This window comes from Sciurus carolinensis, chromosome 19 (assembly GCF_902686445.1).
Source record: "Sciurus carolinensis chromosome 19, mSciCar1.2, whole genome shotgun sequence".
Classification (NCBI taxonomy): Eukaryota; Metazoa; Chordata; class Mammalia; order Rodentia; family Sciuridae; genus Sciurus; species Sciurus carolinensis.
Genome location: NC_062231.1, coordinates 11,362,387 through 11,381,248, shown reverse-complemented (window position 1 = coordinate 11,381,248; position 18,862 = coordinate 11,362,387). Strand labels below are relative to the sequence as shown.

Sequence of the window (18,862 nt, the reverse complement as noted above, 5' to 3'; positions counted from 1 at the left end):
GCTCTATTTCTGTGAGGTATATCATTGGGATTTTAATTGGAATTGCATTGAATCTGTATAGCACTTTTGGTAGTATGACCATTTTGACAATATTAATTCTGCCTATCCAAGAACATGGGAGATCTTTCCATCTTCTAAGGTTTTCTTTAATTTCTTTCTTTAGGTTCTGTAGTTCTCATTGTAGAGGTCTTTCACCTCTTTTGTTAGATTGATTCACAAGTATTTTTTTTCGAGGCTATTGTGAATGGGGTAGTTTGTCTAACTTCTCTTTCTGAGGATTCATGACTTATGTATATAAATGCAGTAGATTCATGAGCATTGATCTTATATCCCGCTACTTTACTGAATTCACTTATGAGTTCTAAAAGTTTTCTTGGTATTTCCCAGTTCCTCCGAATGTATAATCATGTCTTCAGCAAATAGGGATAGTTTGAGTCCTTCTTTTCCTATTAATATCCCTTTAATTTTTTGGTCCATCTATTTGCTCTGGCTAGAGTTTCAAGGACCATGTTGATTAGAAGTGGTGAAGGCAAGCATACCTGCCTTGTTCTAGATTTTAGGTAGAATGCTTTCCGTTTTTTACCATTTAGAATGATATTGGCCATGGGTTAGCATAGCTGCCTTTTACAATGTTAAGGAATGTTCCCACTATCCCTATATTTTCTAGTGTTTTGAGTATGAAGGGATGCTGCATTCTATCAAACGTTTTTTTCTGCATCTATCGCAATAATGATGTGATTCTTGACGTTAAGGGTGTTGACATGGGGAATTACATTTATTGATTTCTGGATGTTAAACCAACCTTGCATCCCTGGGATAAAATCCACTTCATTGAGATGCACTATCTTTTTGATATAATTTTGAATGCAATTTGCTAAAAATTTGTTGAGAATTTTTGCGTCGATGTTCATTAAGGATATTGGTCTGAAATTTCCTTTCCTTGATGTGTCTGTCTCTGGTTTAGTTATCAAGGTGATATTGGCTTCATAGAATGAGTTTGGAAGGGTTCCCTCCTCTTCCTTTTCTTTTACTTTGAGGAGTATTGGAATGAGCTCTTCTTTAAAGGTTTTTTAGAACTTGGCTCAGAACCTATCTGGTCCCAGACTTTTCTGCGGGTTCTCTCTTCACATTGCTGATAGTTTCCTTTGCCGAGAAAAGCATTTTAATTTGAATCTCTCCCAGTATTGATTCCTGCTTCTATGTCTTGTGCTTTGGGAGTCATGTAAAAGAATTCTGGTCCTAAGCCAGCGTGATGAAAATTTGGGCCTACTTTTTCTTCTATAAGGTCTAGTGTCTCTGGTCTGAATCCAAGGAATTAAGGAATCCATTTTGAGTTGAGTTTTGTGCAGGGTGAGAGTTAGGGGTTTAGTTTCATTCTGCTGCATATGAATTTCCAGTTTTCACAGCACAATTCATTGAATTGGCTACTTTTCTCTATTGTATGTTTTTGGCACCTTTGTCTAGTATGAAAAAACCGTGTTTATTTGGTTTTGTCTCTGTGTCCTCTGTTCTGTACCTTTGATCTTCCTTTCTATTTTGATACCAATACCATGCTGTTTTTGTTACTATTGCTCTGTAGTATAGTTGGAGTTTAGGTATTGCAATATCACCTGCTTCACTCTTCCTGCTAAGGACTGCTTTAGCTATTCTGGGTCTCTTGTTTTTCCAAATAAATTTCATGATTGCTTGCTCTGTTTCTGTGAGGTGCATCTTTGGAATTTTAATTGGAATTGCAGTGAATCTGTATAGCAATTTTGATAGTATGGCCATGTTTGCAATATTAATTCTGCCTATCCAAGAACATGGGAGATCTTTTTATCTTCTAAGGTTTTCTTTAATTTCTTTCCTTAGTGTTCTGTAGTTCTAATTGTAGAGATCTTTTACCTCTTTAGCTAGATTGATTCTCAAGTTCTTTACTTTTTTGAGGCTATTGTGAATGGGGTAGTTTTACTAACTTCTCTTTCTGGATTCTTCAATTATGAATAAAAATGCTTTAGATTTATGAGTATTGATTTTATATCCTGCTACTTTACTGAATTAAAATTATGAGTTCTAGAAGTTTTCTGGTGGAATTTTCTGGCTCCGCTAAATATAGAGTCATGTCATCAGCAAATAGGGATAGTTTGAGTTCTTATTTTCCTATTCATATCCCTTTAATTTCTTTGGTCTGCCTAATTGATTTGCCTAGGGTTTCAAGGATGATGTTCATTAGAAATGGTGAAAGAGGACATCCCTGCCTTGTTCAGTTTGTAGGGGAAATGATTTCGGTTTTTCCCCATTTAGAAGTGATATTGGCCATGGTCTTAGCATAGATAGCTTTTACAATGTTGAGGAATGTTCCTACTATCCCTATTTTTCTCGGTGTTTTGAGCATGAAGGGGTGCTGTATTTTGTCAAATGTTTTTTCTGTATCTATCAAAATAATCATTTGATTCTTTTTTTTCACATTTTGTGAGATGAATCTCTTGAAGGCAGCATATTGTTGGGTCTCTCTTTTTAATCCAATCTGCCAGTCTATGTCTTTTAATTGATGAGTTCAGGCCATTAACATTCTGGATTATTATTGAGATATGATTAGTATTCCTGGTAATTTGACTTATTATGTTTTTTAACATGATTTGGTTTCTCCTTTACTTGGCTATTCCTTTAGGTTAGTTCCTCCCTTTGCTGATTTACATAGTTGTTTGTCATATCTTCCTCACAGAATATTTTGCTGAGAATGTTCTCAAGTGCCATCTTTCTATTTGTAAATTCTTTTAGATTTTGTTTATCAAGGAAGGATTTTATTTCATCATCAAATCTGAAGGTAAGTTTTTCTGGGTATATAATTCTTGATTGGCATCTATTTACTTTCAGAGATTGAAAAATGCTATTCCAATCCCTTGTAGCTTTTAGGATCTGGGTTAAGAAATCTGCTGATACCTGTGATGGTTTCCCCCTGAATGTAATTTGATTTTTTTCACTCACAGTCTTTAAAATTCTATGTTTATTTTGTATGTTAGGTATTTTCATTATAATGTGCCTTGGTGTGTGTCTAGTGTAATTTTGTGTATTTGGAGTCCTATAAGCCTCTTGTACTTCATTTTCTATTTCATTCTTGAAATTTGGAAAATTTTGTGATATTATTTCATTGAGTAGATTGTTCATTCCTTTGGATTGTTTCTCTGTTCCTTCCTCAATCCCAATAATTCTAAAATTTGGTCTTTTCATGATATCCCATAATTCTTGGAGGTTCTGTTCATGATTTCTTACTGTCTTCTGTGCTTGGTCAACTTTGTTTTCTAGATTAAATATTTTCTCTTCAATGTCTGATGTTCTGTCTTCCAGGTGTTCTATCCTATTGGTTATGCTTTCTATAGAGTTTTTAATGTGGTTTATTGTTTCCTATATTTCAAGGATTTCTGTTTATTTCAGAATCTCTATCCTTTGTTGAAATGATCTTTTGCTTCCTGCATTTGTTCTTTTAATTGTGATTGGTGGGATCGTTCAATGCTTGCATTTGTTGTCTCATCTCATCATTTGCTTCTGTGATCATTATCATTATGTACATTCTGAACTGCCTTTCTGACATTCTTTTGCTGTGCTGTCTTTGGATATTATTGGTGTAGCATCTAGGTTTGTTTGTGACATTTTCTTCACTTGTTTTCTCTTATTGCTCAGGTATCTTCCCCTCTAGTAGTAAAACTGTGAGATATTGCAGTTTTCCCCTATTGACCTATAGTGTCCCTGTAGTTTTCAAATAACTCACCTCCTAGCCTTCAATAGCCTGAATTCTTGGAGAAACTTGATAATGCAGTGATCCACAAGGAAGCTGCCCCTCTAGGTGTGGTGGCCTCCAGGTTAGGTATATTCCCTACTAGTGGGCAGAGGTGCCTCCACGTGGTGACTGATGGTCAGCTGAAGGGGCACTTGACTGCAGGCTGGGGCCTGGCTTGCCTGGGCCTGGGTCTTTTGATCTACTGCCCTGGCAGGAAAGGCTTGCCTGGCAGGGAAGTACTCACCCAGCTGGAAAGACTCACCTGGCAGGGAAGTCTCACCAGGCAGCTCTGCTCCTCAAAGTTCCCTGCCCTCTGGAACTACTGCCCCAGCTGGGGAGCCTTGCCCAGCAGGGAGGACACACCCAGCAGCTTTGAGCTGGTCCTGAGTCTCTCAATATCTCCTCTTCTTGAATCCTGAGTCCTGGAGCAACATGGAATGCAGTCACCCTCTACTGCACCATACTAGCAACTACATTCTGTCAGATCTTAAAGGGGAGGATATTTTGTTTCCATGTGACAATTTCATAGTACTGGAACCCATTTCCCTTTCTTTGTGATTGACAGGTTTTTTTCCCTAACCCCTATTATGATAGGCTAGTTAATTGTCAGGTGAGGAGTGTAATGGGCTCCAAATAAGATTTTTTCAAATGTAAAAGAGCAACCCTGTGTGATTAAGCATTCTATTCGACTCATTAGTCCCAGAGTGGCAGGAAAATGTAAATGGGGTGGATACAAATGGAGGATGCATACAATTAAGACTTAAGGACTAAAAGGGTACAGCCAAATAGAAAGTCATGGGCCATGTCAATTTCATTAGTACCTTGCCAACATCTGAACAGTATAGATTTTAACAATTATCCCCAGTGCTTTCAAATGTTTGTTAAGTACGGATTCTGATCAATGCCTTTATCCCGAAGCCTTGAGTTCCCAAACTAGTATACTCAAGTAGAAATCTTTCTGCCATTGTCCCCCACACATTGCCAGGAGTTCCATCTTTTCTCCTCTGATTCAATCGTAATTTTACTTCTTTCATTTTTGTCCTCTGCCGCCAACCATGGATTTCATTCTTTGAACCCATGGGACAAGAACCCAGCAAGAAAATCAGGGAGGACAACAGCCCACAGAGATTTCATTTGTCTGCAGAAGTGGCAAACTGAGCTCTGTTCTCAAAGTCTGATTTTATTCCCACATACAAAAGTGGCTATAAATCACAGTAGAGGCCCCTTTCTCTTTGCCTTATTCTCTATAGATCAGGAGACTTTCTTGGGATTTTTCTTTTCCTTCATGACAGAATTTGTTTCCCTAACTCAGAGCAGGATGATTTGCAGCTACCTGGGTCCAAGATGAGAAGCAGTACTGTGACTGTCAGTAGTGGGTTGAAAGGATTAAAATTTTTTCAAATCCCTTTTTTGATGTCCCACTATACTTGCGCATTAATGCCAACTCCTTTTTGCATACAAATTAGTTTTTGACTCTTTAGGCTCCTTACTCTGTAATTGAATACATGCATATACATACAGAATCTTTCACTCATTTAATGTCTAAGAGATCAACTCAGAACTGCAAGATTTTGCAGTAATTCAGAAAGACATTCAAAGAGCCGATTGTTACAGTAAAAGATCATCTTTTTCTTAGGTTTACCTCTGTTGGTGGCCCATTCAGTCAAGATCTTTCTAACAAAAGAATTTATAGGATTGATACAATAATGCCCTTTTGAAGGGACCAGAAAAAAATACAAAAAAACCCCAAAAACAAAAAAACCTAGAGCCAAGATTCCCAAACCATGGCTGACAGATGGGAATATTTAAAAGTGACCACCTAGGGGAAAATCTCCCCAAGTCCCCAACTCCCTTTGACTTCTAAATGAGTGGCACCACAGATGTCCCAATGAAGAGAGATCATATGTTCCCACAAAGAGGAACTAGCTATGTAGAATCAAGGGTCTCAGTGTACATAACTGGGAAACTTACAAAATGGACAAAGTGTCATGAATTTATTGCCTTCCATTTCCTTTTTCTCAAAGTAGACCAAGATGGTATAAATCATAGAGTTCATGGAAGAAAGGTTGTAGTTCCCTGTATCAAAGCAGGTTTTGGCAACAGCTTAGAGAAGCCCTCAGTCCCTCCCTGAGAAGAAATATCTTCTTATGATACACCTGAGGCACACTCACCTAGATTCTAAATTTGTAGTGGTTAGTTACCAAAAAATATTGGCCTTACATCCTCAGCATGGAAATGAGATTGCTTGGAGTGCCAGCCCATCCCAAGAAACCAGAGTGGGTACTGTTATCGTGTCCCTGTGTGGTCACCAATTCCATTACCAAATGCTCAGTAGGTCTCCCTGATGCCAATTTCTTGCCAACTTAATAATGAGGACAGTTTGAGGAAAAGGAAAAGGAAATTTTATTTTTAATTTTTTTTATGGTGCTGGGAATTGAACTCAGGGACTTGTGCTTGCAACGCAAGTACTCTACTAACTGAGCTATCTCCCCAGCCCAAGGAAATTTTACTGCTTTGCTAGTCAAGGAGAAACACAGGGGACTCCTGTCACAGAGCTGTGATTCTGCCCATCAGGGAAAACAGAGGGCTTCTAAAGTAGATATTTGAAGACTATATTCTAGGTGTGATCTGACAGGGGGTCTCAGGTGTATCCTGAAGGTATGCTGAAATTAACTTTTTAATTTGGGTGATAGTCACTTCCTAGATCTTCTGATGACATCTTCCTGTGGAGCACAGATAACTCAAGGTAATGTTGTTCTCTGTCCCCAGTTTGGGGAGGGGAAGAGAAGGAAGAGGAAAAGAAAACATGTCCTTTTAAAAATTTGCAGTAAATGTATATTCAAACGGAAAAGTGGACCACTGTTACACCTGAGGAAACATACTCTTGAAAGACTCAGCCACACAGAATGTTCCTTAAGTTAATCCTTAAAAAGAATTTCTCCACCTCCTTAGGGTAGATTTCAAGGTGGCCCGCACCTATATTACCAGTGTATTAGGAGGCTGGGCTGGAAGATTGCAAATTTGAGACCAGCCTCAAACAACTCAGCAAGAGTCTAAGGATGTGATTGAGACCCTGTCTCAAAGTGAAAACTAAAAACTCATGAAGTGACTCAGTCATTAAGCACTGCTGAGTGCTTTGACCTGTAGTGTTAGGTCATTTATTTGTTGACTTTTTCTTCTTGATTGAATGCACTCCATGAAATAAATTTTCCTTGAAGTACTGCTTTCATAGTGTCCCAGAGATTTTGATATGATATATCTTTGTTCTTGTTTACCTCTAAGAATTTTTTTATTCCCCCCTGATGTCTTCTTTTGTCCATTCATCATTCAATAGTGTATTTTTTAATCTCCAGATGTTGGGAGAAGTTTCTGCTTTTTATTCTGTCATTTATTTCTCATTTCAATCCATTATGATCAGATAGAATACAAGGTAGTGTCTCTATCTTCTTGTATTTGCTGACATTAGCTTTGTGGCATAATATATGGTCTATTTTAGAGAAGGATCCATGTACTGCTGAGAAGAAAGTGTATTCACTCTTGGTTGGATGGTATATTCTATAAATGTCTGTTAAGTCTAAAGTATTGATTGTGTTATTGAGATCTATGGTTTCTTTGTTCAATTTTTGTTTGGAGGATCTGTCCAATGGTGAGAGAGGCGTGTTAAAATCACCTAGTATTATTGTGCTATGGTCTATTTGGTTTCTAAAATTGAGAAGGATTTGTTTGCAATACATGGATGAACCACTGTTTGGGGCATAGATATTTATGATTGTTATGTCTTGCTGGTTTATGCTTCCCTTAAGCAGAATGAAATGTCCTTCTTTATCCCTTCTGACTGACTTTGGCTTGAAGTCCACATTATCTGAAATGAGGATGGATGCTCCAACTTTTTTACTGTGTCCATGCGCGTGGTATGTTTTTTCCCATCCTTTCACCTTTAGTCTATGGGTATCTCTTTCTATGAGATGAGTCTCTTGCAGGCAGAATATTGTTGGATCTTTCTTTTTAATCCAATCTGCCAGTCTATGTCTTTTGACTGATGAGTTCAGGCCATTAACATTCAGGGTTATTATTGACATACAGTTTGTATTCCTGTCATTTGGCTTATTTGTTTTTTTTTTTTTTGACACAAGTTGGTTTCTCCTTTATTTGGCTATTCCTTTAGGGTAGTTCCTCCCTTTGCTGATTTACATTGTTGTTTTTCATCTCTTCCTCATGCAATATTTTGCTGAGAATGTTCTGTAGTGCAGGTTTTTGTTTTGTAAATTGTTTTAGCTTTTGTTTATCATGGAAGGAATTTTTTTTGCTGTTGTTGTCCAATCTGAATTTAAGTTTTGCTGGGTATAAGATTCTTGGCTGGCATCCATTTTCTTTCAGAGCTTGAAAAATGTTGTTCCAGGCATTTCTAGCTTTTAGGGTCTGGGTTGAAAAATCTGCTGATATCCCTATTGGTTTCCCCCTGAATGTTATTTAATTTTTTTCTCTTGTAGCCTTTAAAATTCTGTCTTTTTTTTGTATGTTAGGTATTTTCATTTTGATGTGCCTTGGTGTGGGTCTATTGTAATTTTGTATATTTGGAGTTCTATAAGCCTCTTGTACTAGATTTTCCATTTCATTCTTCAGATGTGGAAGATTTTCTGATATTATTTCATTGAATAGATTGTTCATTTTGTCTCTGTAGATTTCCAATTTCTCACCTCCTAGGCTTCAGTAGCCTGAAGTCTTAGAGGAACTTGATAATACAGTGCTCCACAGGGAAGCTGCCTCTCTAGGGGTGGTGGCCTTCAGGTGGGGTATATTCCCTGCTAGTGGACAGAGGTGCCTCCACTTGTTGACTGATGGTCAGTCAAAGGGGGACTAGACTGCAGGCTGGGGCATGGCTGGTCTGGGCCTGTCTCCTTCTACTGCCCTGGTGGGAAAGCCTCACCTGGTGAGGAAGAATCACCCTGTGGGGTAGTCTCACGCAGCAGCTCTCCTCCGTGATGTTCCCTTTTGTCCAGAACTACTGCCCAGGCTTGGCAGCCCTCCTCTGTGATATTCCCAGGGGTCAGAACCTACCATTTGGGCCAGGGAGCCTCGCCCTGTCAGTGAGTCTCTCACTGGGCAGCCCTCTTCTGTGATGTTCCCTGGGTTCCAGAACTACCACCCGGGCTGGGAAGCCTTGCCCTGCGAGGGACTCTCTCACTGAGGGGCCCTCCTCTGTGATGCCCCCTGGTGACCGGAACTACCGCCTGGGCCAGGGAGCCTCACCCTGCAATGAAACCTCTCCCTGGGTGGCCCTCCTCTACAATGCTCCCGGTTGTTCAGTTCACTGCTCCAGTGGAGGAGTCTCGATGGGCAACTGTACTCCATAAAGTTCCCTGCATTCCGTGACTACCGCCCATCTGGGAGCCTTGCCCAGTGGGAGAGACTTACCTGGTGGCTCTGAGTTGTTCCCCAGTCTCTCAGTACCTCCTGTTCTTGAATCCTGAGTCCATTTCTTGGTGCTCAAGAGGCAGGCCTGCTCCCTGGGGATCTTCAGCAACTGTACAGCAGAGCAACTGAGTACTCCAAAAAGTGAGAGGGAATCCTAGAACTGAACCCCCATCATTTTTTAAAAATCTTTTTCATTTTTACAGACTGCATTTTGATTCATTGTACACAAATGGGGTACACATTTTCATCTCTATGGTTGTACACAATATAGATTAACACCATTCAAGCAATCATACATATGCATAGTGTGATCCTGTCTCTTTCATTCTATTATCTTTCCTTCCCCTACCCCCTCTGGTTCATTTTCCTCTATACCATTCAAATTTCCTTCATTCTCCTCTTCCCCCTGCCCCTGTCACCTCCTCTCATTATGTCCATCATCCACTTATCAGAAAAACATTTGGCCTTTGGTTTTTTGGGCTTGGCCTATTTCACTTAGCATGATATTTTCCACCTTCATCCATTTATAGGCAAATGCCATAATTTTATCCATCTTTATGACTGAGCAATATTCCATTATGTATGTATGTGTATATATACATATATATGTATATATATATGTATATATCACAGTTTCTTTATCCATTCATCAATTGAAGGGCATCTAGTTTGGTTCCTCAACCTAGCTATTGTGATTTGAGCTGCTATGAACATTGATGTGGCTGCATCAGTGTAGTATGCTGATTTTAAGTACTCAGTGAGCAATTAAATCCTTTGGGTATAATTGAGGAGTGGGATAGCTGGGTCAAATGGTTTATCCTTTCCAAGTTTTCTGAGGAATCTCCATATTGCTTTCCAATGTGGTTGCACCAATTTGCAGCTCCATCACCAATGTATGAGAGTGACCTTTTTCCCACATTCATGCCAACACTCAATATTATTTCTTTAATGTTCTATAGATTTCATTGTAGAGATCTTTCACCTCTTTGGTTTGGTTGATTCCCAAGTATTTTATTTTATTTTATTTCATTTTTTATTTTAGACAAATGGGATACAACTTGTTTCTCTGGTTGCACATGAAGTAGAGACATACCATTTGTGTTAACATACATTTACATAGGGTAATGATGTTTGATTCATTATGCTATTTTACTTTCCCCCACACCTCCCACATCTCCCATCCCTCTTTTGCCTCTATATCATCCCTCCTCCCTCCATTCTTGCCTCCCTACCTCTCCCCATTATATATCATCATCTGCTTATCAGTGAGGTCATTCATCCTTTGGTTTTTTGGGGATTGGCTTATCCTTTCAGATGTTTCATCGCTTATGTGTAAAAATGCTTTAGATTTATGCATGTTTATTTTATATCCTACTAGTTTGCTGAACTCATTTATGAGGTCTAGAAGTTTTCTTGTGGAGGTTTTTGGATCCTCTAAATAGAGAATCATGTCATCAGTAAATAGTGACGACTTGAGTTCCTCTTTTCCTATTGGTAACCCTTTAATTTCCTTTCTGTCTATTTGCTCTGGCTAGTATTTCAAGGTCGATGCTGAATGGTAGTGATGAAAGAGGGAATCCCTGTCTTGTTCCAGTTTTTAAAGGGAATGCTTTCAGTTTTTCTCCATTAAGAATGATGTTGGCTGTGGGTTTAGCATAAATAGCCTTTAAAATGTTGAGGTATGTTCCTACTATTCCTATTTTTTCTATTGTTTTGAGCATGAAGGGCTGTGGTATTTTGTCAAATACTTTTTTATGCACCAATTGAGATCACCATATGATTCTTAACCTTAAGTCTATTGATGTGATGAATTACATTTATAGATTTCTGAATGTTGTGCCAACCTTGCATCCCTGGGGTGAACCCCACTTGATCATGGTGCACTATCTACTTAATATTTTTGGATGTGGTTTGCCAGGATTTTTAATGAATTTTTCATCTATATTAATCAAAGATATTAGTCTAAAATTTTCTTTCCTTGGTGTGTCTTTGGCTGGTTGGGGTATGAGGTTGATTTTAGCTTCATAGAATGAGTTTGGTAGGGTTCCCTCCTTTTCTGTTTCCTGGAATTCTTTGAGAAGTATTGGAATGAGTCCTTCTTTGAAGTTCTTGTAGAACTTGGTTGAGAATCTGGTCTTGGGTTTTCTTGTTAGGTTTTGATGACTACTTTCTTTTATTTCTTGATATTGATCTGTTTAAATTGTGTATGTCCTCCTGGTTCAGTTTGGGAGGATCATGCCTCTAGAAATTTGGTGATGTCTTTGGTATTTTCTATTTTGTTGGAGTATAAGTATTCATAGTAGCTTCTCATTTTGTTATGTATTTCAGTATTGTCATAATAGTTCCTTTTTTATCACGAATTCTGGTAATTTGAGTTTTCTCTCTCCTTCTCTTTGTTACCGTGGCTAAGGGTTTGTCTATTTTGTTTAGTTTTTCAAAGAACCAACTTTTTGTTTTGTCAGTTTTTTGAATCGTTACTTTTGTTTCAATTTCATTGATTCAGCTCTGATTTTAATTTTTTCCTGTCTTCTACTATTTTTGGTGTTGTTCTGTTCTTTTTCTAGGACTTTGAGCTGTAATATTAGGTCATATAGTTGTTGACTTTTTATTCTTTTCTGGAATGCACTCCATGCACTGAATTTCCCTCTTAGTACTGCTTTCATAGTGTCCCAGAGATTTTGATATGTTGTATCATTGATTTCATTTACCTCTAGAATTTTTTATTTCCAACCTGATGTTTTCTGTTATTCATGTTTCATTCAATAGCATATTATTTAGTCTCCAGGTGTTCGAGTAATTTCTGTTTTTTATTTTGACATTGATTTCTACTCTCAGCCCATTACGATGTGATAGAACACACAGCAGTATCTCTATTTTTCTGTATTTCCTAAGGGCTTCTTTGTGGCATAACATATGGTCCATGTTCAAGAAGGTTCCATGTGCTACTGAGAAGAAATTGTATTTGCTCATTGATGGATGGAATATTGTATATATGCCTATTAGGTCTAAGTTATTGATTGTGTTATTGATTTCTATGGTTTTTTGCTTAGTTTTTATTTGAAAGATTTATCCAGTGGTGACAGCGGTCACCCAGAATTATTGAGTTGTGGTCTATTTGGTTCCTGGAATTGAGAAGAATTTATTTAATGTACATGGATGCACCATGTTTGTGGCATAAATATTTATGATCATTATGTCTTCCTGATTTTTGGTTCCCTTAAGCAGTATGAAGTGTCTTTCTTTATCCCTTCTTACTAACTTTGGCTTATTTCTCACTTCATATGAAATAAGGATTGAAAACCCCTGCTTTTTACTGAGTTTGTGTGTGTAGTAGGTTTTTTCCGCATCCTTTCACCTTTAGTCTTTGGATGTCCTTATCTATGAGATGAGTCTCTTGAAGGCAGCATATAGTTGGGTCCTTCTTTTTAATCCATTCTGCCAGTCTATGTCTTTTGATTGATGAGTTTAGGCCATTAATGTTCAGGGTTATTATTGAGATATGATTTGTATTCCCAGTCATTTGGGATTATTTTGGTTTTTAACTTGACTTGGTTTCTCCTTTGGTTTTACCCTTAAGGTTGTTCTTCCCTTTTCTTACCTACATTGTTGTTTTTCATTTCCTCCTCATGGAATGTTTTGCTGAGAATATTCTGCAGTGCAGGATTTCTATTAGTAAATTCTTTAAATTTTGTTTATCATGGAAGGATTTTATTTCATCCTCAAACCTGAAGGTTAGTTTTCCTGGGTATAGGATTCTTGGTTGGCAACCATGTTCTTACAGAGCTTGAAATACATTGTTCCAGGGTCTTCTAGCTTTTATAGTCTGGGCTGAGAAATCTGCTGTTATCTGTATTGGTTTCCTACTATTTGTAATCTGATGTTTTTCTCTGACAACCTTTAAGATTCTATCGTTAGTTTGTATATTAGGCATTTTCCTTACAATATGCCTTGGTGTGGAACTGTTGTGATTTGTGCATTTTGTGTTCTGTACGATTCTTGTATTTGACTTTTCATTTTATTCTTCAGTTTTGGGAAATTTTCTGATTTTATTTCATGTAATTTGTTGTTCACTCCTTTGGTTTATATCTCTGTGCCTTCCTCAATCCCAATAATTCTCAAATTTGGTCTTTTCATGGTGTCCCATAGTTCTTGGAGTTTCTCTTCATGATTTCTTATTATCTTCTCTGTTTGGGAAACTTTATTTTCAAGTTTAAATATTTTGTCTTCATTGTCTGAGGTTCTGTCTTCCAAGTGGTCTAGTCTGTTGGTGATACTTTCCATTGAGTTTTGTATTTGGTTTATTGTTTTCTTCATTTTAAGGATTTCCTTTTGTATTTTTTGAGAATCTCTATCTCTTTGTTAAAATGACCTTTTGTTTCCTGTAGTTGCTCTTTCAACTGTTTATTGGAATGATCATTCATTGCTGCATTTGCTCTCTTATCTCATCCTTTGCTTCAGAAATCATTTTAATTATGTATATTCTGAACTCCTTTTCTGACATTTCTTCCACCATGCTGTCACTGGATTCTATTAATATAGAATCGAGATTTGTTTGAATCATTTTCTTCCCTTGTTTTTTTTTTTTTTGTGTTGTTCACATATCTTCTCCATTAGCATTGCAGATCTAGGGTATTGCAGATCACCCTATAGGCATGTAGTGACCCTGCAGTTTTCCAAAACCTTTTCTGACAGTGTTCTTTCAGGCTCCAGCAGATATACTAGGATAAGATTTGCCCCACCTAATGATGGGAGCTACGACTTTCAGGATAATCCAAGATGGCCACTCTGGCTTCCAAATATCTTGGCAAATGGGGAGTGGCAGCTTAGTGTTGGCATGATTGGCTGGAGGTCCTGGAGTCAGAGTATGGTTTCTAGGGTAGAGGTCCTGAAGATGGGCTGTGGTGGGTCTGGTTGTGGGATTCTAGATGTGGGGCACAGTCAGTCTAGGGTTCCTGGTGGTGGGGAGCAGTCAGTTGGTTTGGAGGTCCTGGAGACAGGGAGTGGTTGGTCATGCTGTGGGGTCCTGGAGATGGGGCTTGGTCAGTCTTGTCAGGGGTCCTACAGGTCCTGGCTATTGTCTCAAAATGGTGGCAGCCTTGTGTAACCAAACCTGTAGGCACTGTGACAATGGACTTCCAGGCAACAGCAGGCAGCTGGCACTCCACCGGCCATCTGTGGTTGGTCTACCAGCTGCTGTCGAATGATGGGCAGGTAAAACTTTGGCAGTGGGTGATGGGTAGGTGAAAGGTAGCAAGAGACAGGCAAGAGGCAAGCAGCAAGATGGCAGATGATAGGCACCAGTTAGTGAGCAATCTGCACTCAAAAAATAGTAGATATGCTGGCAGACTGCAGGTGCTCACACTAGAAAAATGGGGCAAACAGCATGGGATTGATAGGCAGCAAAGACAACCTCACTGAGAAACAGATATCCTCTGCTTGAAACCCAAATTATGGAGGGGAAAAGGAATGAAGTCTCCCTCTAGTCTGCCATCTTTGTTAATTCTCTTTATTATATTCCATCAGTTTAACTAGTTGGATATGACCATTAATTAAGGCACTGCTAGTGTGCATTTTGATTATTTCATTATTTAGAAGGTATACATATACAACCTGTCTACAAGTTACCTGAACCAGTCCTCAACTTTCAATTGTTTCTTAGGTCATAATTTTAAGGGCAAAATTACCAAGTAAGAGCAATGATAGTATGAGGCAGTAGAATAGAAGATATGTGACATTGTAGCATTTCCCACAGTTCATCATTTGAAATATTCAGTCACATAAAATACTGACATCTATTTAGAAAATTACCAGTAATATATTTCCTTTTTCTGATTAAACAATACTACAAATCCATGCTTTTCATGACATGAATTACCAATGCCAGTCATTTTCCACATGTTCCTATACAATTTGGATCTGACATTTTGACCTCACGTGAGACATGTTACCTAGAATATGAAGAAACTATTGCTATTTCAAGGGTACATTGAAAGGTTGAACAGCACAGACTACTCTTGAACTGAATCCATAACAATATGCCTCCTCCTTTGGATAAATTGCAAGGTGTCACACACCTGTAATCCCAGGTACTAGGGAGGTTGAGGCAGGAGGAACACAAGTTTGAGGCCAGTCTTGAATAACTTAACAAGGGTCTAAGCAACTTACTGAGACACTGTTTAAAAAAAATAAAAGTTTCTGGGGATATGGCTCAGTGTTAACTCACTGCTGGGTTCACTTCCTGGCCAAACCAAAAACCAACCAAACAAACAAACAAAAAATAAAAAAAAATGATTTGGACACAATTCAATAAAATGCCTTTAAACTATTAGAAAACTCTAAGAATCATCTTTTTTTATTTATTTAAAAAATATGTTTTTCAGAAACAAATGAGATACATGTTGTTTCTCTGTACATGAAGTAAAGGCATACCATTTGTACAATCATACATTTACATAGGGTAGTAGTGCTTGATTCATTCTGTTATATTTTCCTTCCCACCACCCATGCCACCCCACTTTTCCCTTCATACAGTCCCTCCTTCCTGCATTTTTGCCCCCTTCCACCCCTATAATATGTCATATTCTGCTTATCAGTGAGATCATTCATCCTTTGGTTTTTTGAGATTGGCTTATCTCACTTAGCATGATATTCTCCAATTTCATCCATTTGACTGCAAATGTCATAATTTCATTCTTCTTTTTGGCTGAGAAATATTCCATTATATATATATATAATCACAGTTTCTTTATCCATTCATCAATTGTACTTTTTTGCATCTTGAGAATCATGACATATGAAATTCCTTTTATTTTACAGAGTTTTTTTTCACAGTTTTATATAAGGTTACTGGAAACTCTTTTTAAAGAGATATTTTTATACATGCATTTTTATGGTGTATCTTATGGTAACTGAGTACATTTATAGAGGTTGCAGTAATCAGATCATCTTAATAAGTGTTTTCATCTCTTCAACTGTTAATTTTTTAATGTATTGGGAATTTCATTTTGAAACACAATTTCGGTCATTTTAACCTATAAGTATCCAACTGTGCTAAAGATGTCTCTAAAGTGATTCCTCCATACTGTTCCTGGTGCCTCTCTCCACACTCTTTCCACCTGTCTTCTCCCTGCTTTTCCCATTCTCTGGTGACCACCATTCCAATCTCTTCTATTAGTTTCACTTAGTACTTTCTACAAATGAATGAGAATATGTGGTGTTTGTCCTTTGGTATCAGGCATATTTCACTTAACATAAGAAAGGTCATTGGTCACTTTTTGCTATGGTAAGGTACACATAACAGAAATTTATCATTTTGATTCTTTGTCTTTTCATTCCATCAGCTCTGTTTTATGTGTTGTTTTTAGATATACCTGGCACCAGAGTGTATTTTGACATGTTATAAGTACATGGGGTGCAACCCATTACAATTTGGGTCCCATTCTTCTGGTTGAACATTTTGATGCTGTCTAAGAGTGCAGTCAGAGGCAGCAATCACATTTATACTATTGTGAAAACATTCACCATCCATCTCCAGCATTTTTTCTTTTTCCCAAACTATCACTGTGTGACTATCCAATAAGAACTCACTCACCCTCTTCCTCAGTTCATGTAACTGTTCTATATTCTGTTTGTATGAGTTTCTACTCTCATTTCCACCTTATACATTAGAATCTTAGAACATTGGATAATTTCTGACTGGTCACTTGTAAGAATGTTTTCAAAATTCACAAATTCCTTCTTTAGGCATTTATTGTTTTGTTCCAGGCTGAATAATATTCCATGACATGCCCAGGCAATGTTTTGCTTATGCATTCATAAGCTTTTGGACATTGAGATATTTCCAACATGGGCTCTTGCTAATAATGCTACTATGAGCACTGGTGTGCAAATGGTAACTTGAGTTCTTACACTCAGTTCTTTTTAACAGATCGCTAAAAGGTCAATTGATGGACCAGGTGGTAATTTATGGTATTAAATATTGATGTATTTATTTAAGGAAAAATACAGCTCATTGAAATACTCGTTAAAATGTACTGTACACTCTCCAGATGTTTCTAATGGCTAATGCAGGCCATGAAGGTGAAACCCACCTCATAGGAACTTGTTGCAGGCACCAAGAAGATATGTTGGGACTTTGCATTTTGTCCAAAATGAAAAGGATTGACCATTTTATAAACTATTTGTTGTTCATGTCCCAAAGTAGCAGATTTAACCAAACATGGATATCTCCATATTCACTTAATGCAGACAGCATATATTCTATGCCATGATTTACTGTTCAGAAGCCAGTGTATTGGCACATTGAGAACTTATCTATCATCAGTAGTTAAGTATGTGGTATCTTCACCAAATAATATTTGAAGAAGTTAATAATGTGCTTGTCAGTACAGATCAGTAGCAAAGGACTGATTGTGGCATAGCCATTTGAAACAATTAAATGGATATAATGGCAAACAGGGTCATTGTTCCACATAGTTCTTGAGGAGGAGAAGATGCTGTCCAAACAGTACATGAACACAAAGAAGCTCATGAGCAGCAGGATGGTTGAGGTGGCCTTTTGTAGAGGGGATGCTTTTGGAGAAAGGTTGGTGCTGTGAAGGTGCTGGAAATGCCTCTTATGCCTGCACAAGAGAGCCACCATGTACGCACTTGAGAGGGCCATGAGTCCTATAAGAAAGACATCCCTGAATGCACCTAACACAGAAAATAAATGTCTGAGGAAGTAAGTCATTTGTACAATTTTACAGGGTTCGGTAATAGGTGCAATGCCATCTGAGGTCACATTGGAGATAGCAGTAGCAGAGAATGAGTAATGAGTACTGAAGGACATATAGAAGACCCACAAGAAAGCAAGGGAACACAGGATCTGATGTGGAGGTTTATGTTTGAACTTTGCCAAGCAGGAGTTTCTGGGGCTAAGGATGATGGCTTGGAGGACACTAAGCAGGCAGGTGGCACAAATGGAGAAGCCCCTCAAAAACCTGAACAAGTAGATGATTGATTTACATTTGATGTCATCCCAAAAATCCTGAGACAAAAACTTATTTGTAACTATGTACAGCAAAATTATCATCATTCCTAGGTGGATTAGAGCCAAGAGACCAATGATCAAGTCAATGGGCTTGAGTCTGTGCTGGAGAAGGAATGTGAAGATGTGGAAGAGAAGAAGGATGGTGTTGGCTGAGATCCCAATGCCAACTTCAGAGAAAAATGCATTTCTTATGCTACTATAATCGTACAGTTGGTTGTTCTTTTTCATCTTTTGGGGGAAGATCAAATAGTGTCTATTTTAGGAGAAAATGAAGAAAAAGACTTTATTTCAAATAGTACCACTTTCATGAATTTCAGCCCTATACTATTACCATCAGGAAATGTGTGAACTCACCCCAACACCCCCTTTCCCACTTCCCCAGTCAAGTGTCCCTCTGACATCCTCCAGATAGGATTTTCCCTATTATTACCAAAACATATCTGGATTATATTAGAGTTGTGGGACTCCCACTGTATATTGGAATCCTGTCCATTCAGAATTACCCCATGCTATTGAAAGTAGTTGTTGATTATAATCTCATTGTGAGGTTTTCTGGACTAGTGCCTTACTTGCTTTTCATCTTTCTCTCATATCGGCCTCAAGTACATACTGAAAATTCTGCAAATTTTGAGGAATTCAAATGGCAGTATTGCATAATA

General features: G+C 38.0%; 1 protein-coding gene across 1 annotated transcript; it reads right to left on the bottom strand.

Moving 5' to 3' along the window:
* Positions 1-17,498: 17,498 nt before the first annotated feature.
* Positions 17,499-18,431, bottom strand: LOC124971211 (vomeronasal type-1 receptor 90-like). The gene has a single exon (XM_047534990.1). The coding sequence runs from the start codon at positions 18,429-18,431 to the stop codon at positions 17,499-17,501; it is 933 nt and encodes a 310-aa protein (XP_047390946.1).
* Between the last annotated feature and the right edge of the window lie 431 nt (positions 18,432-18,862).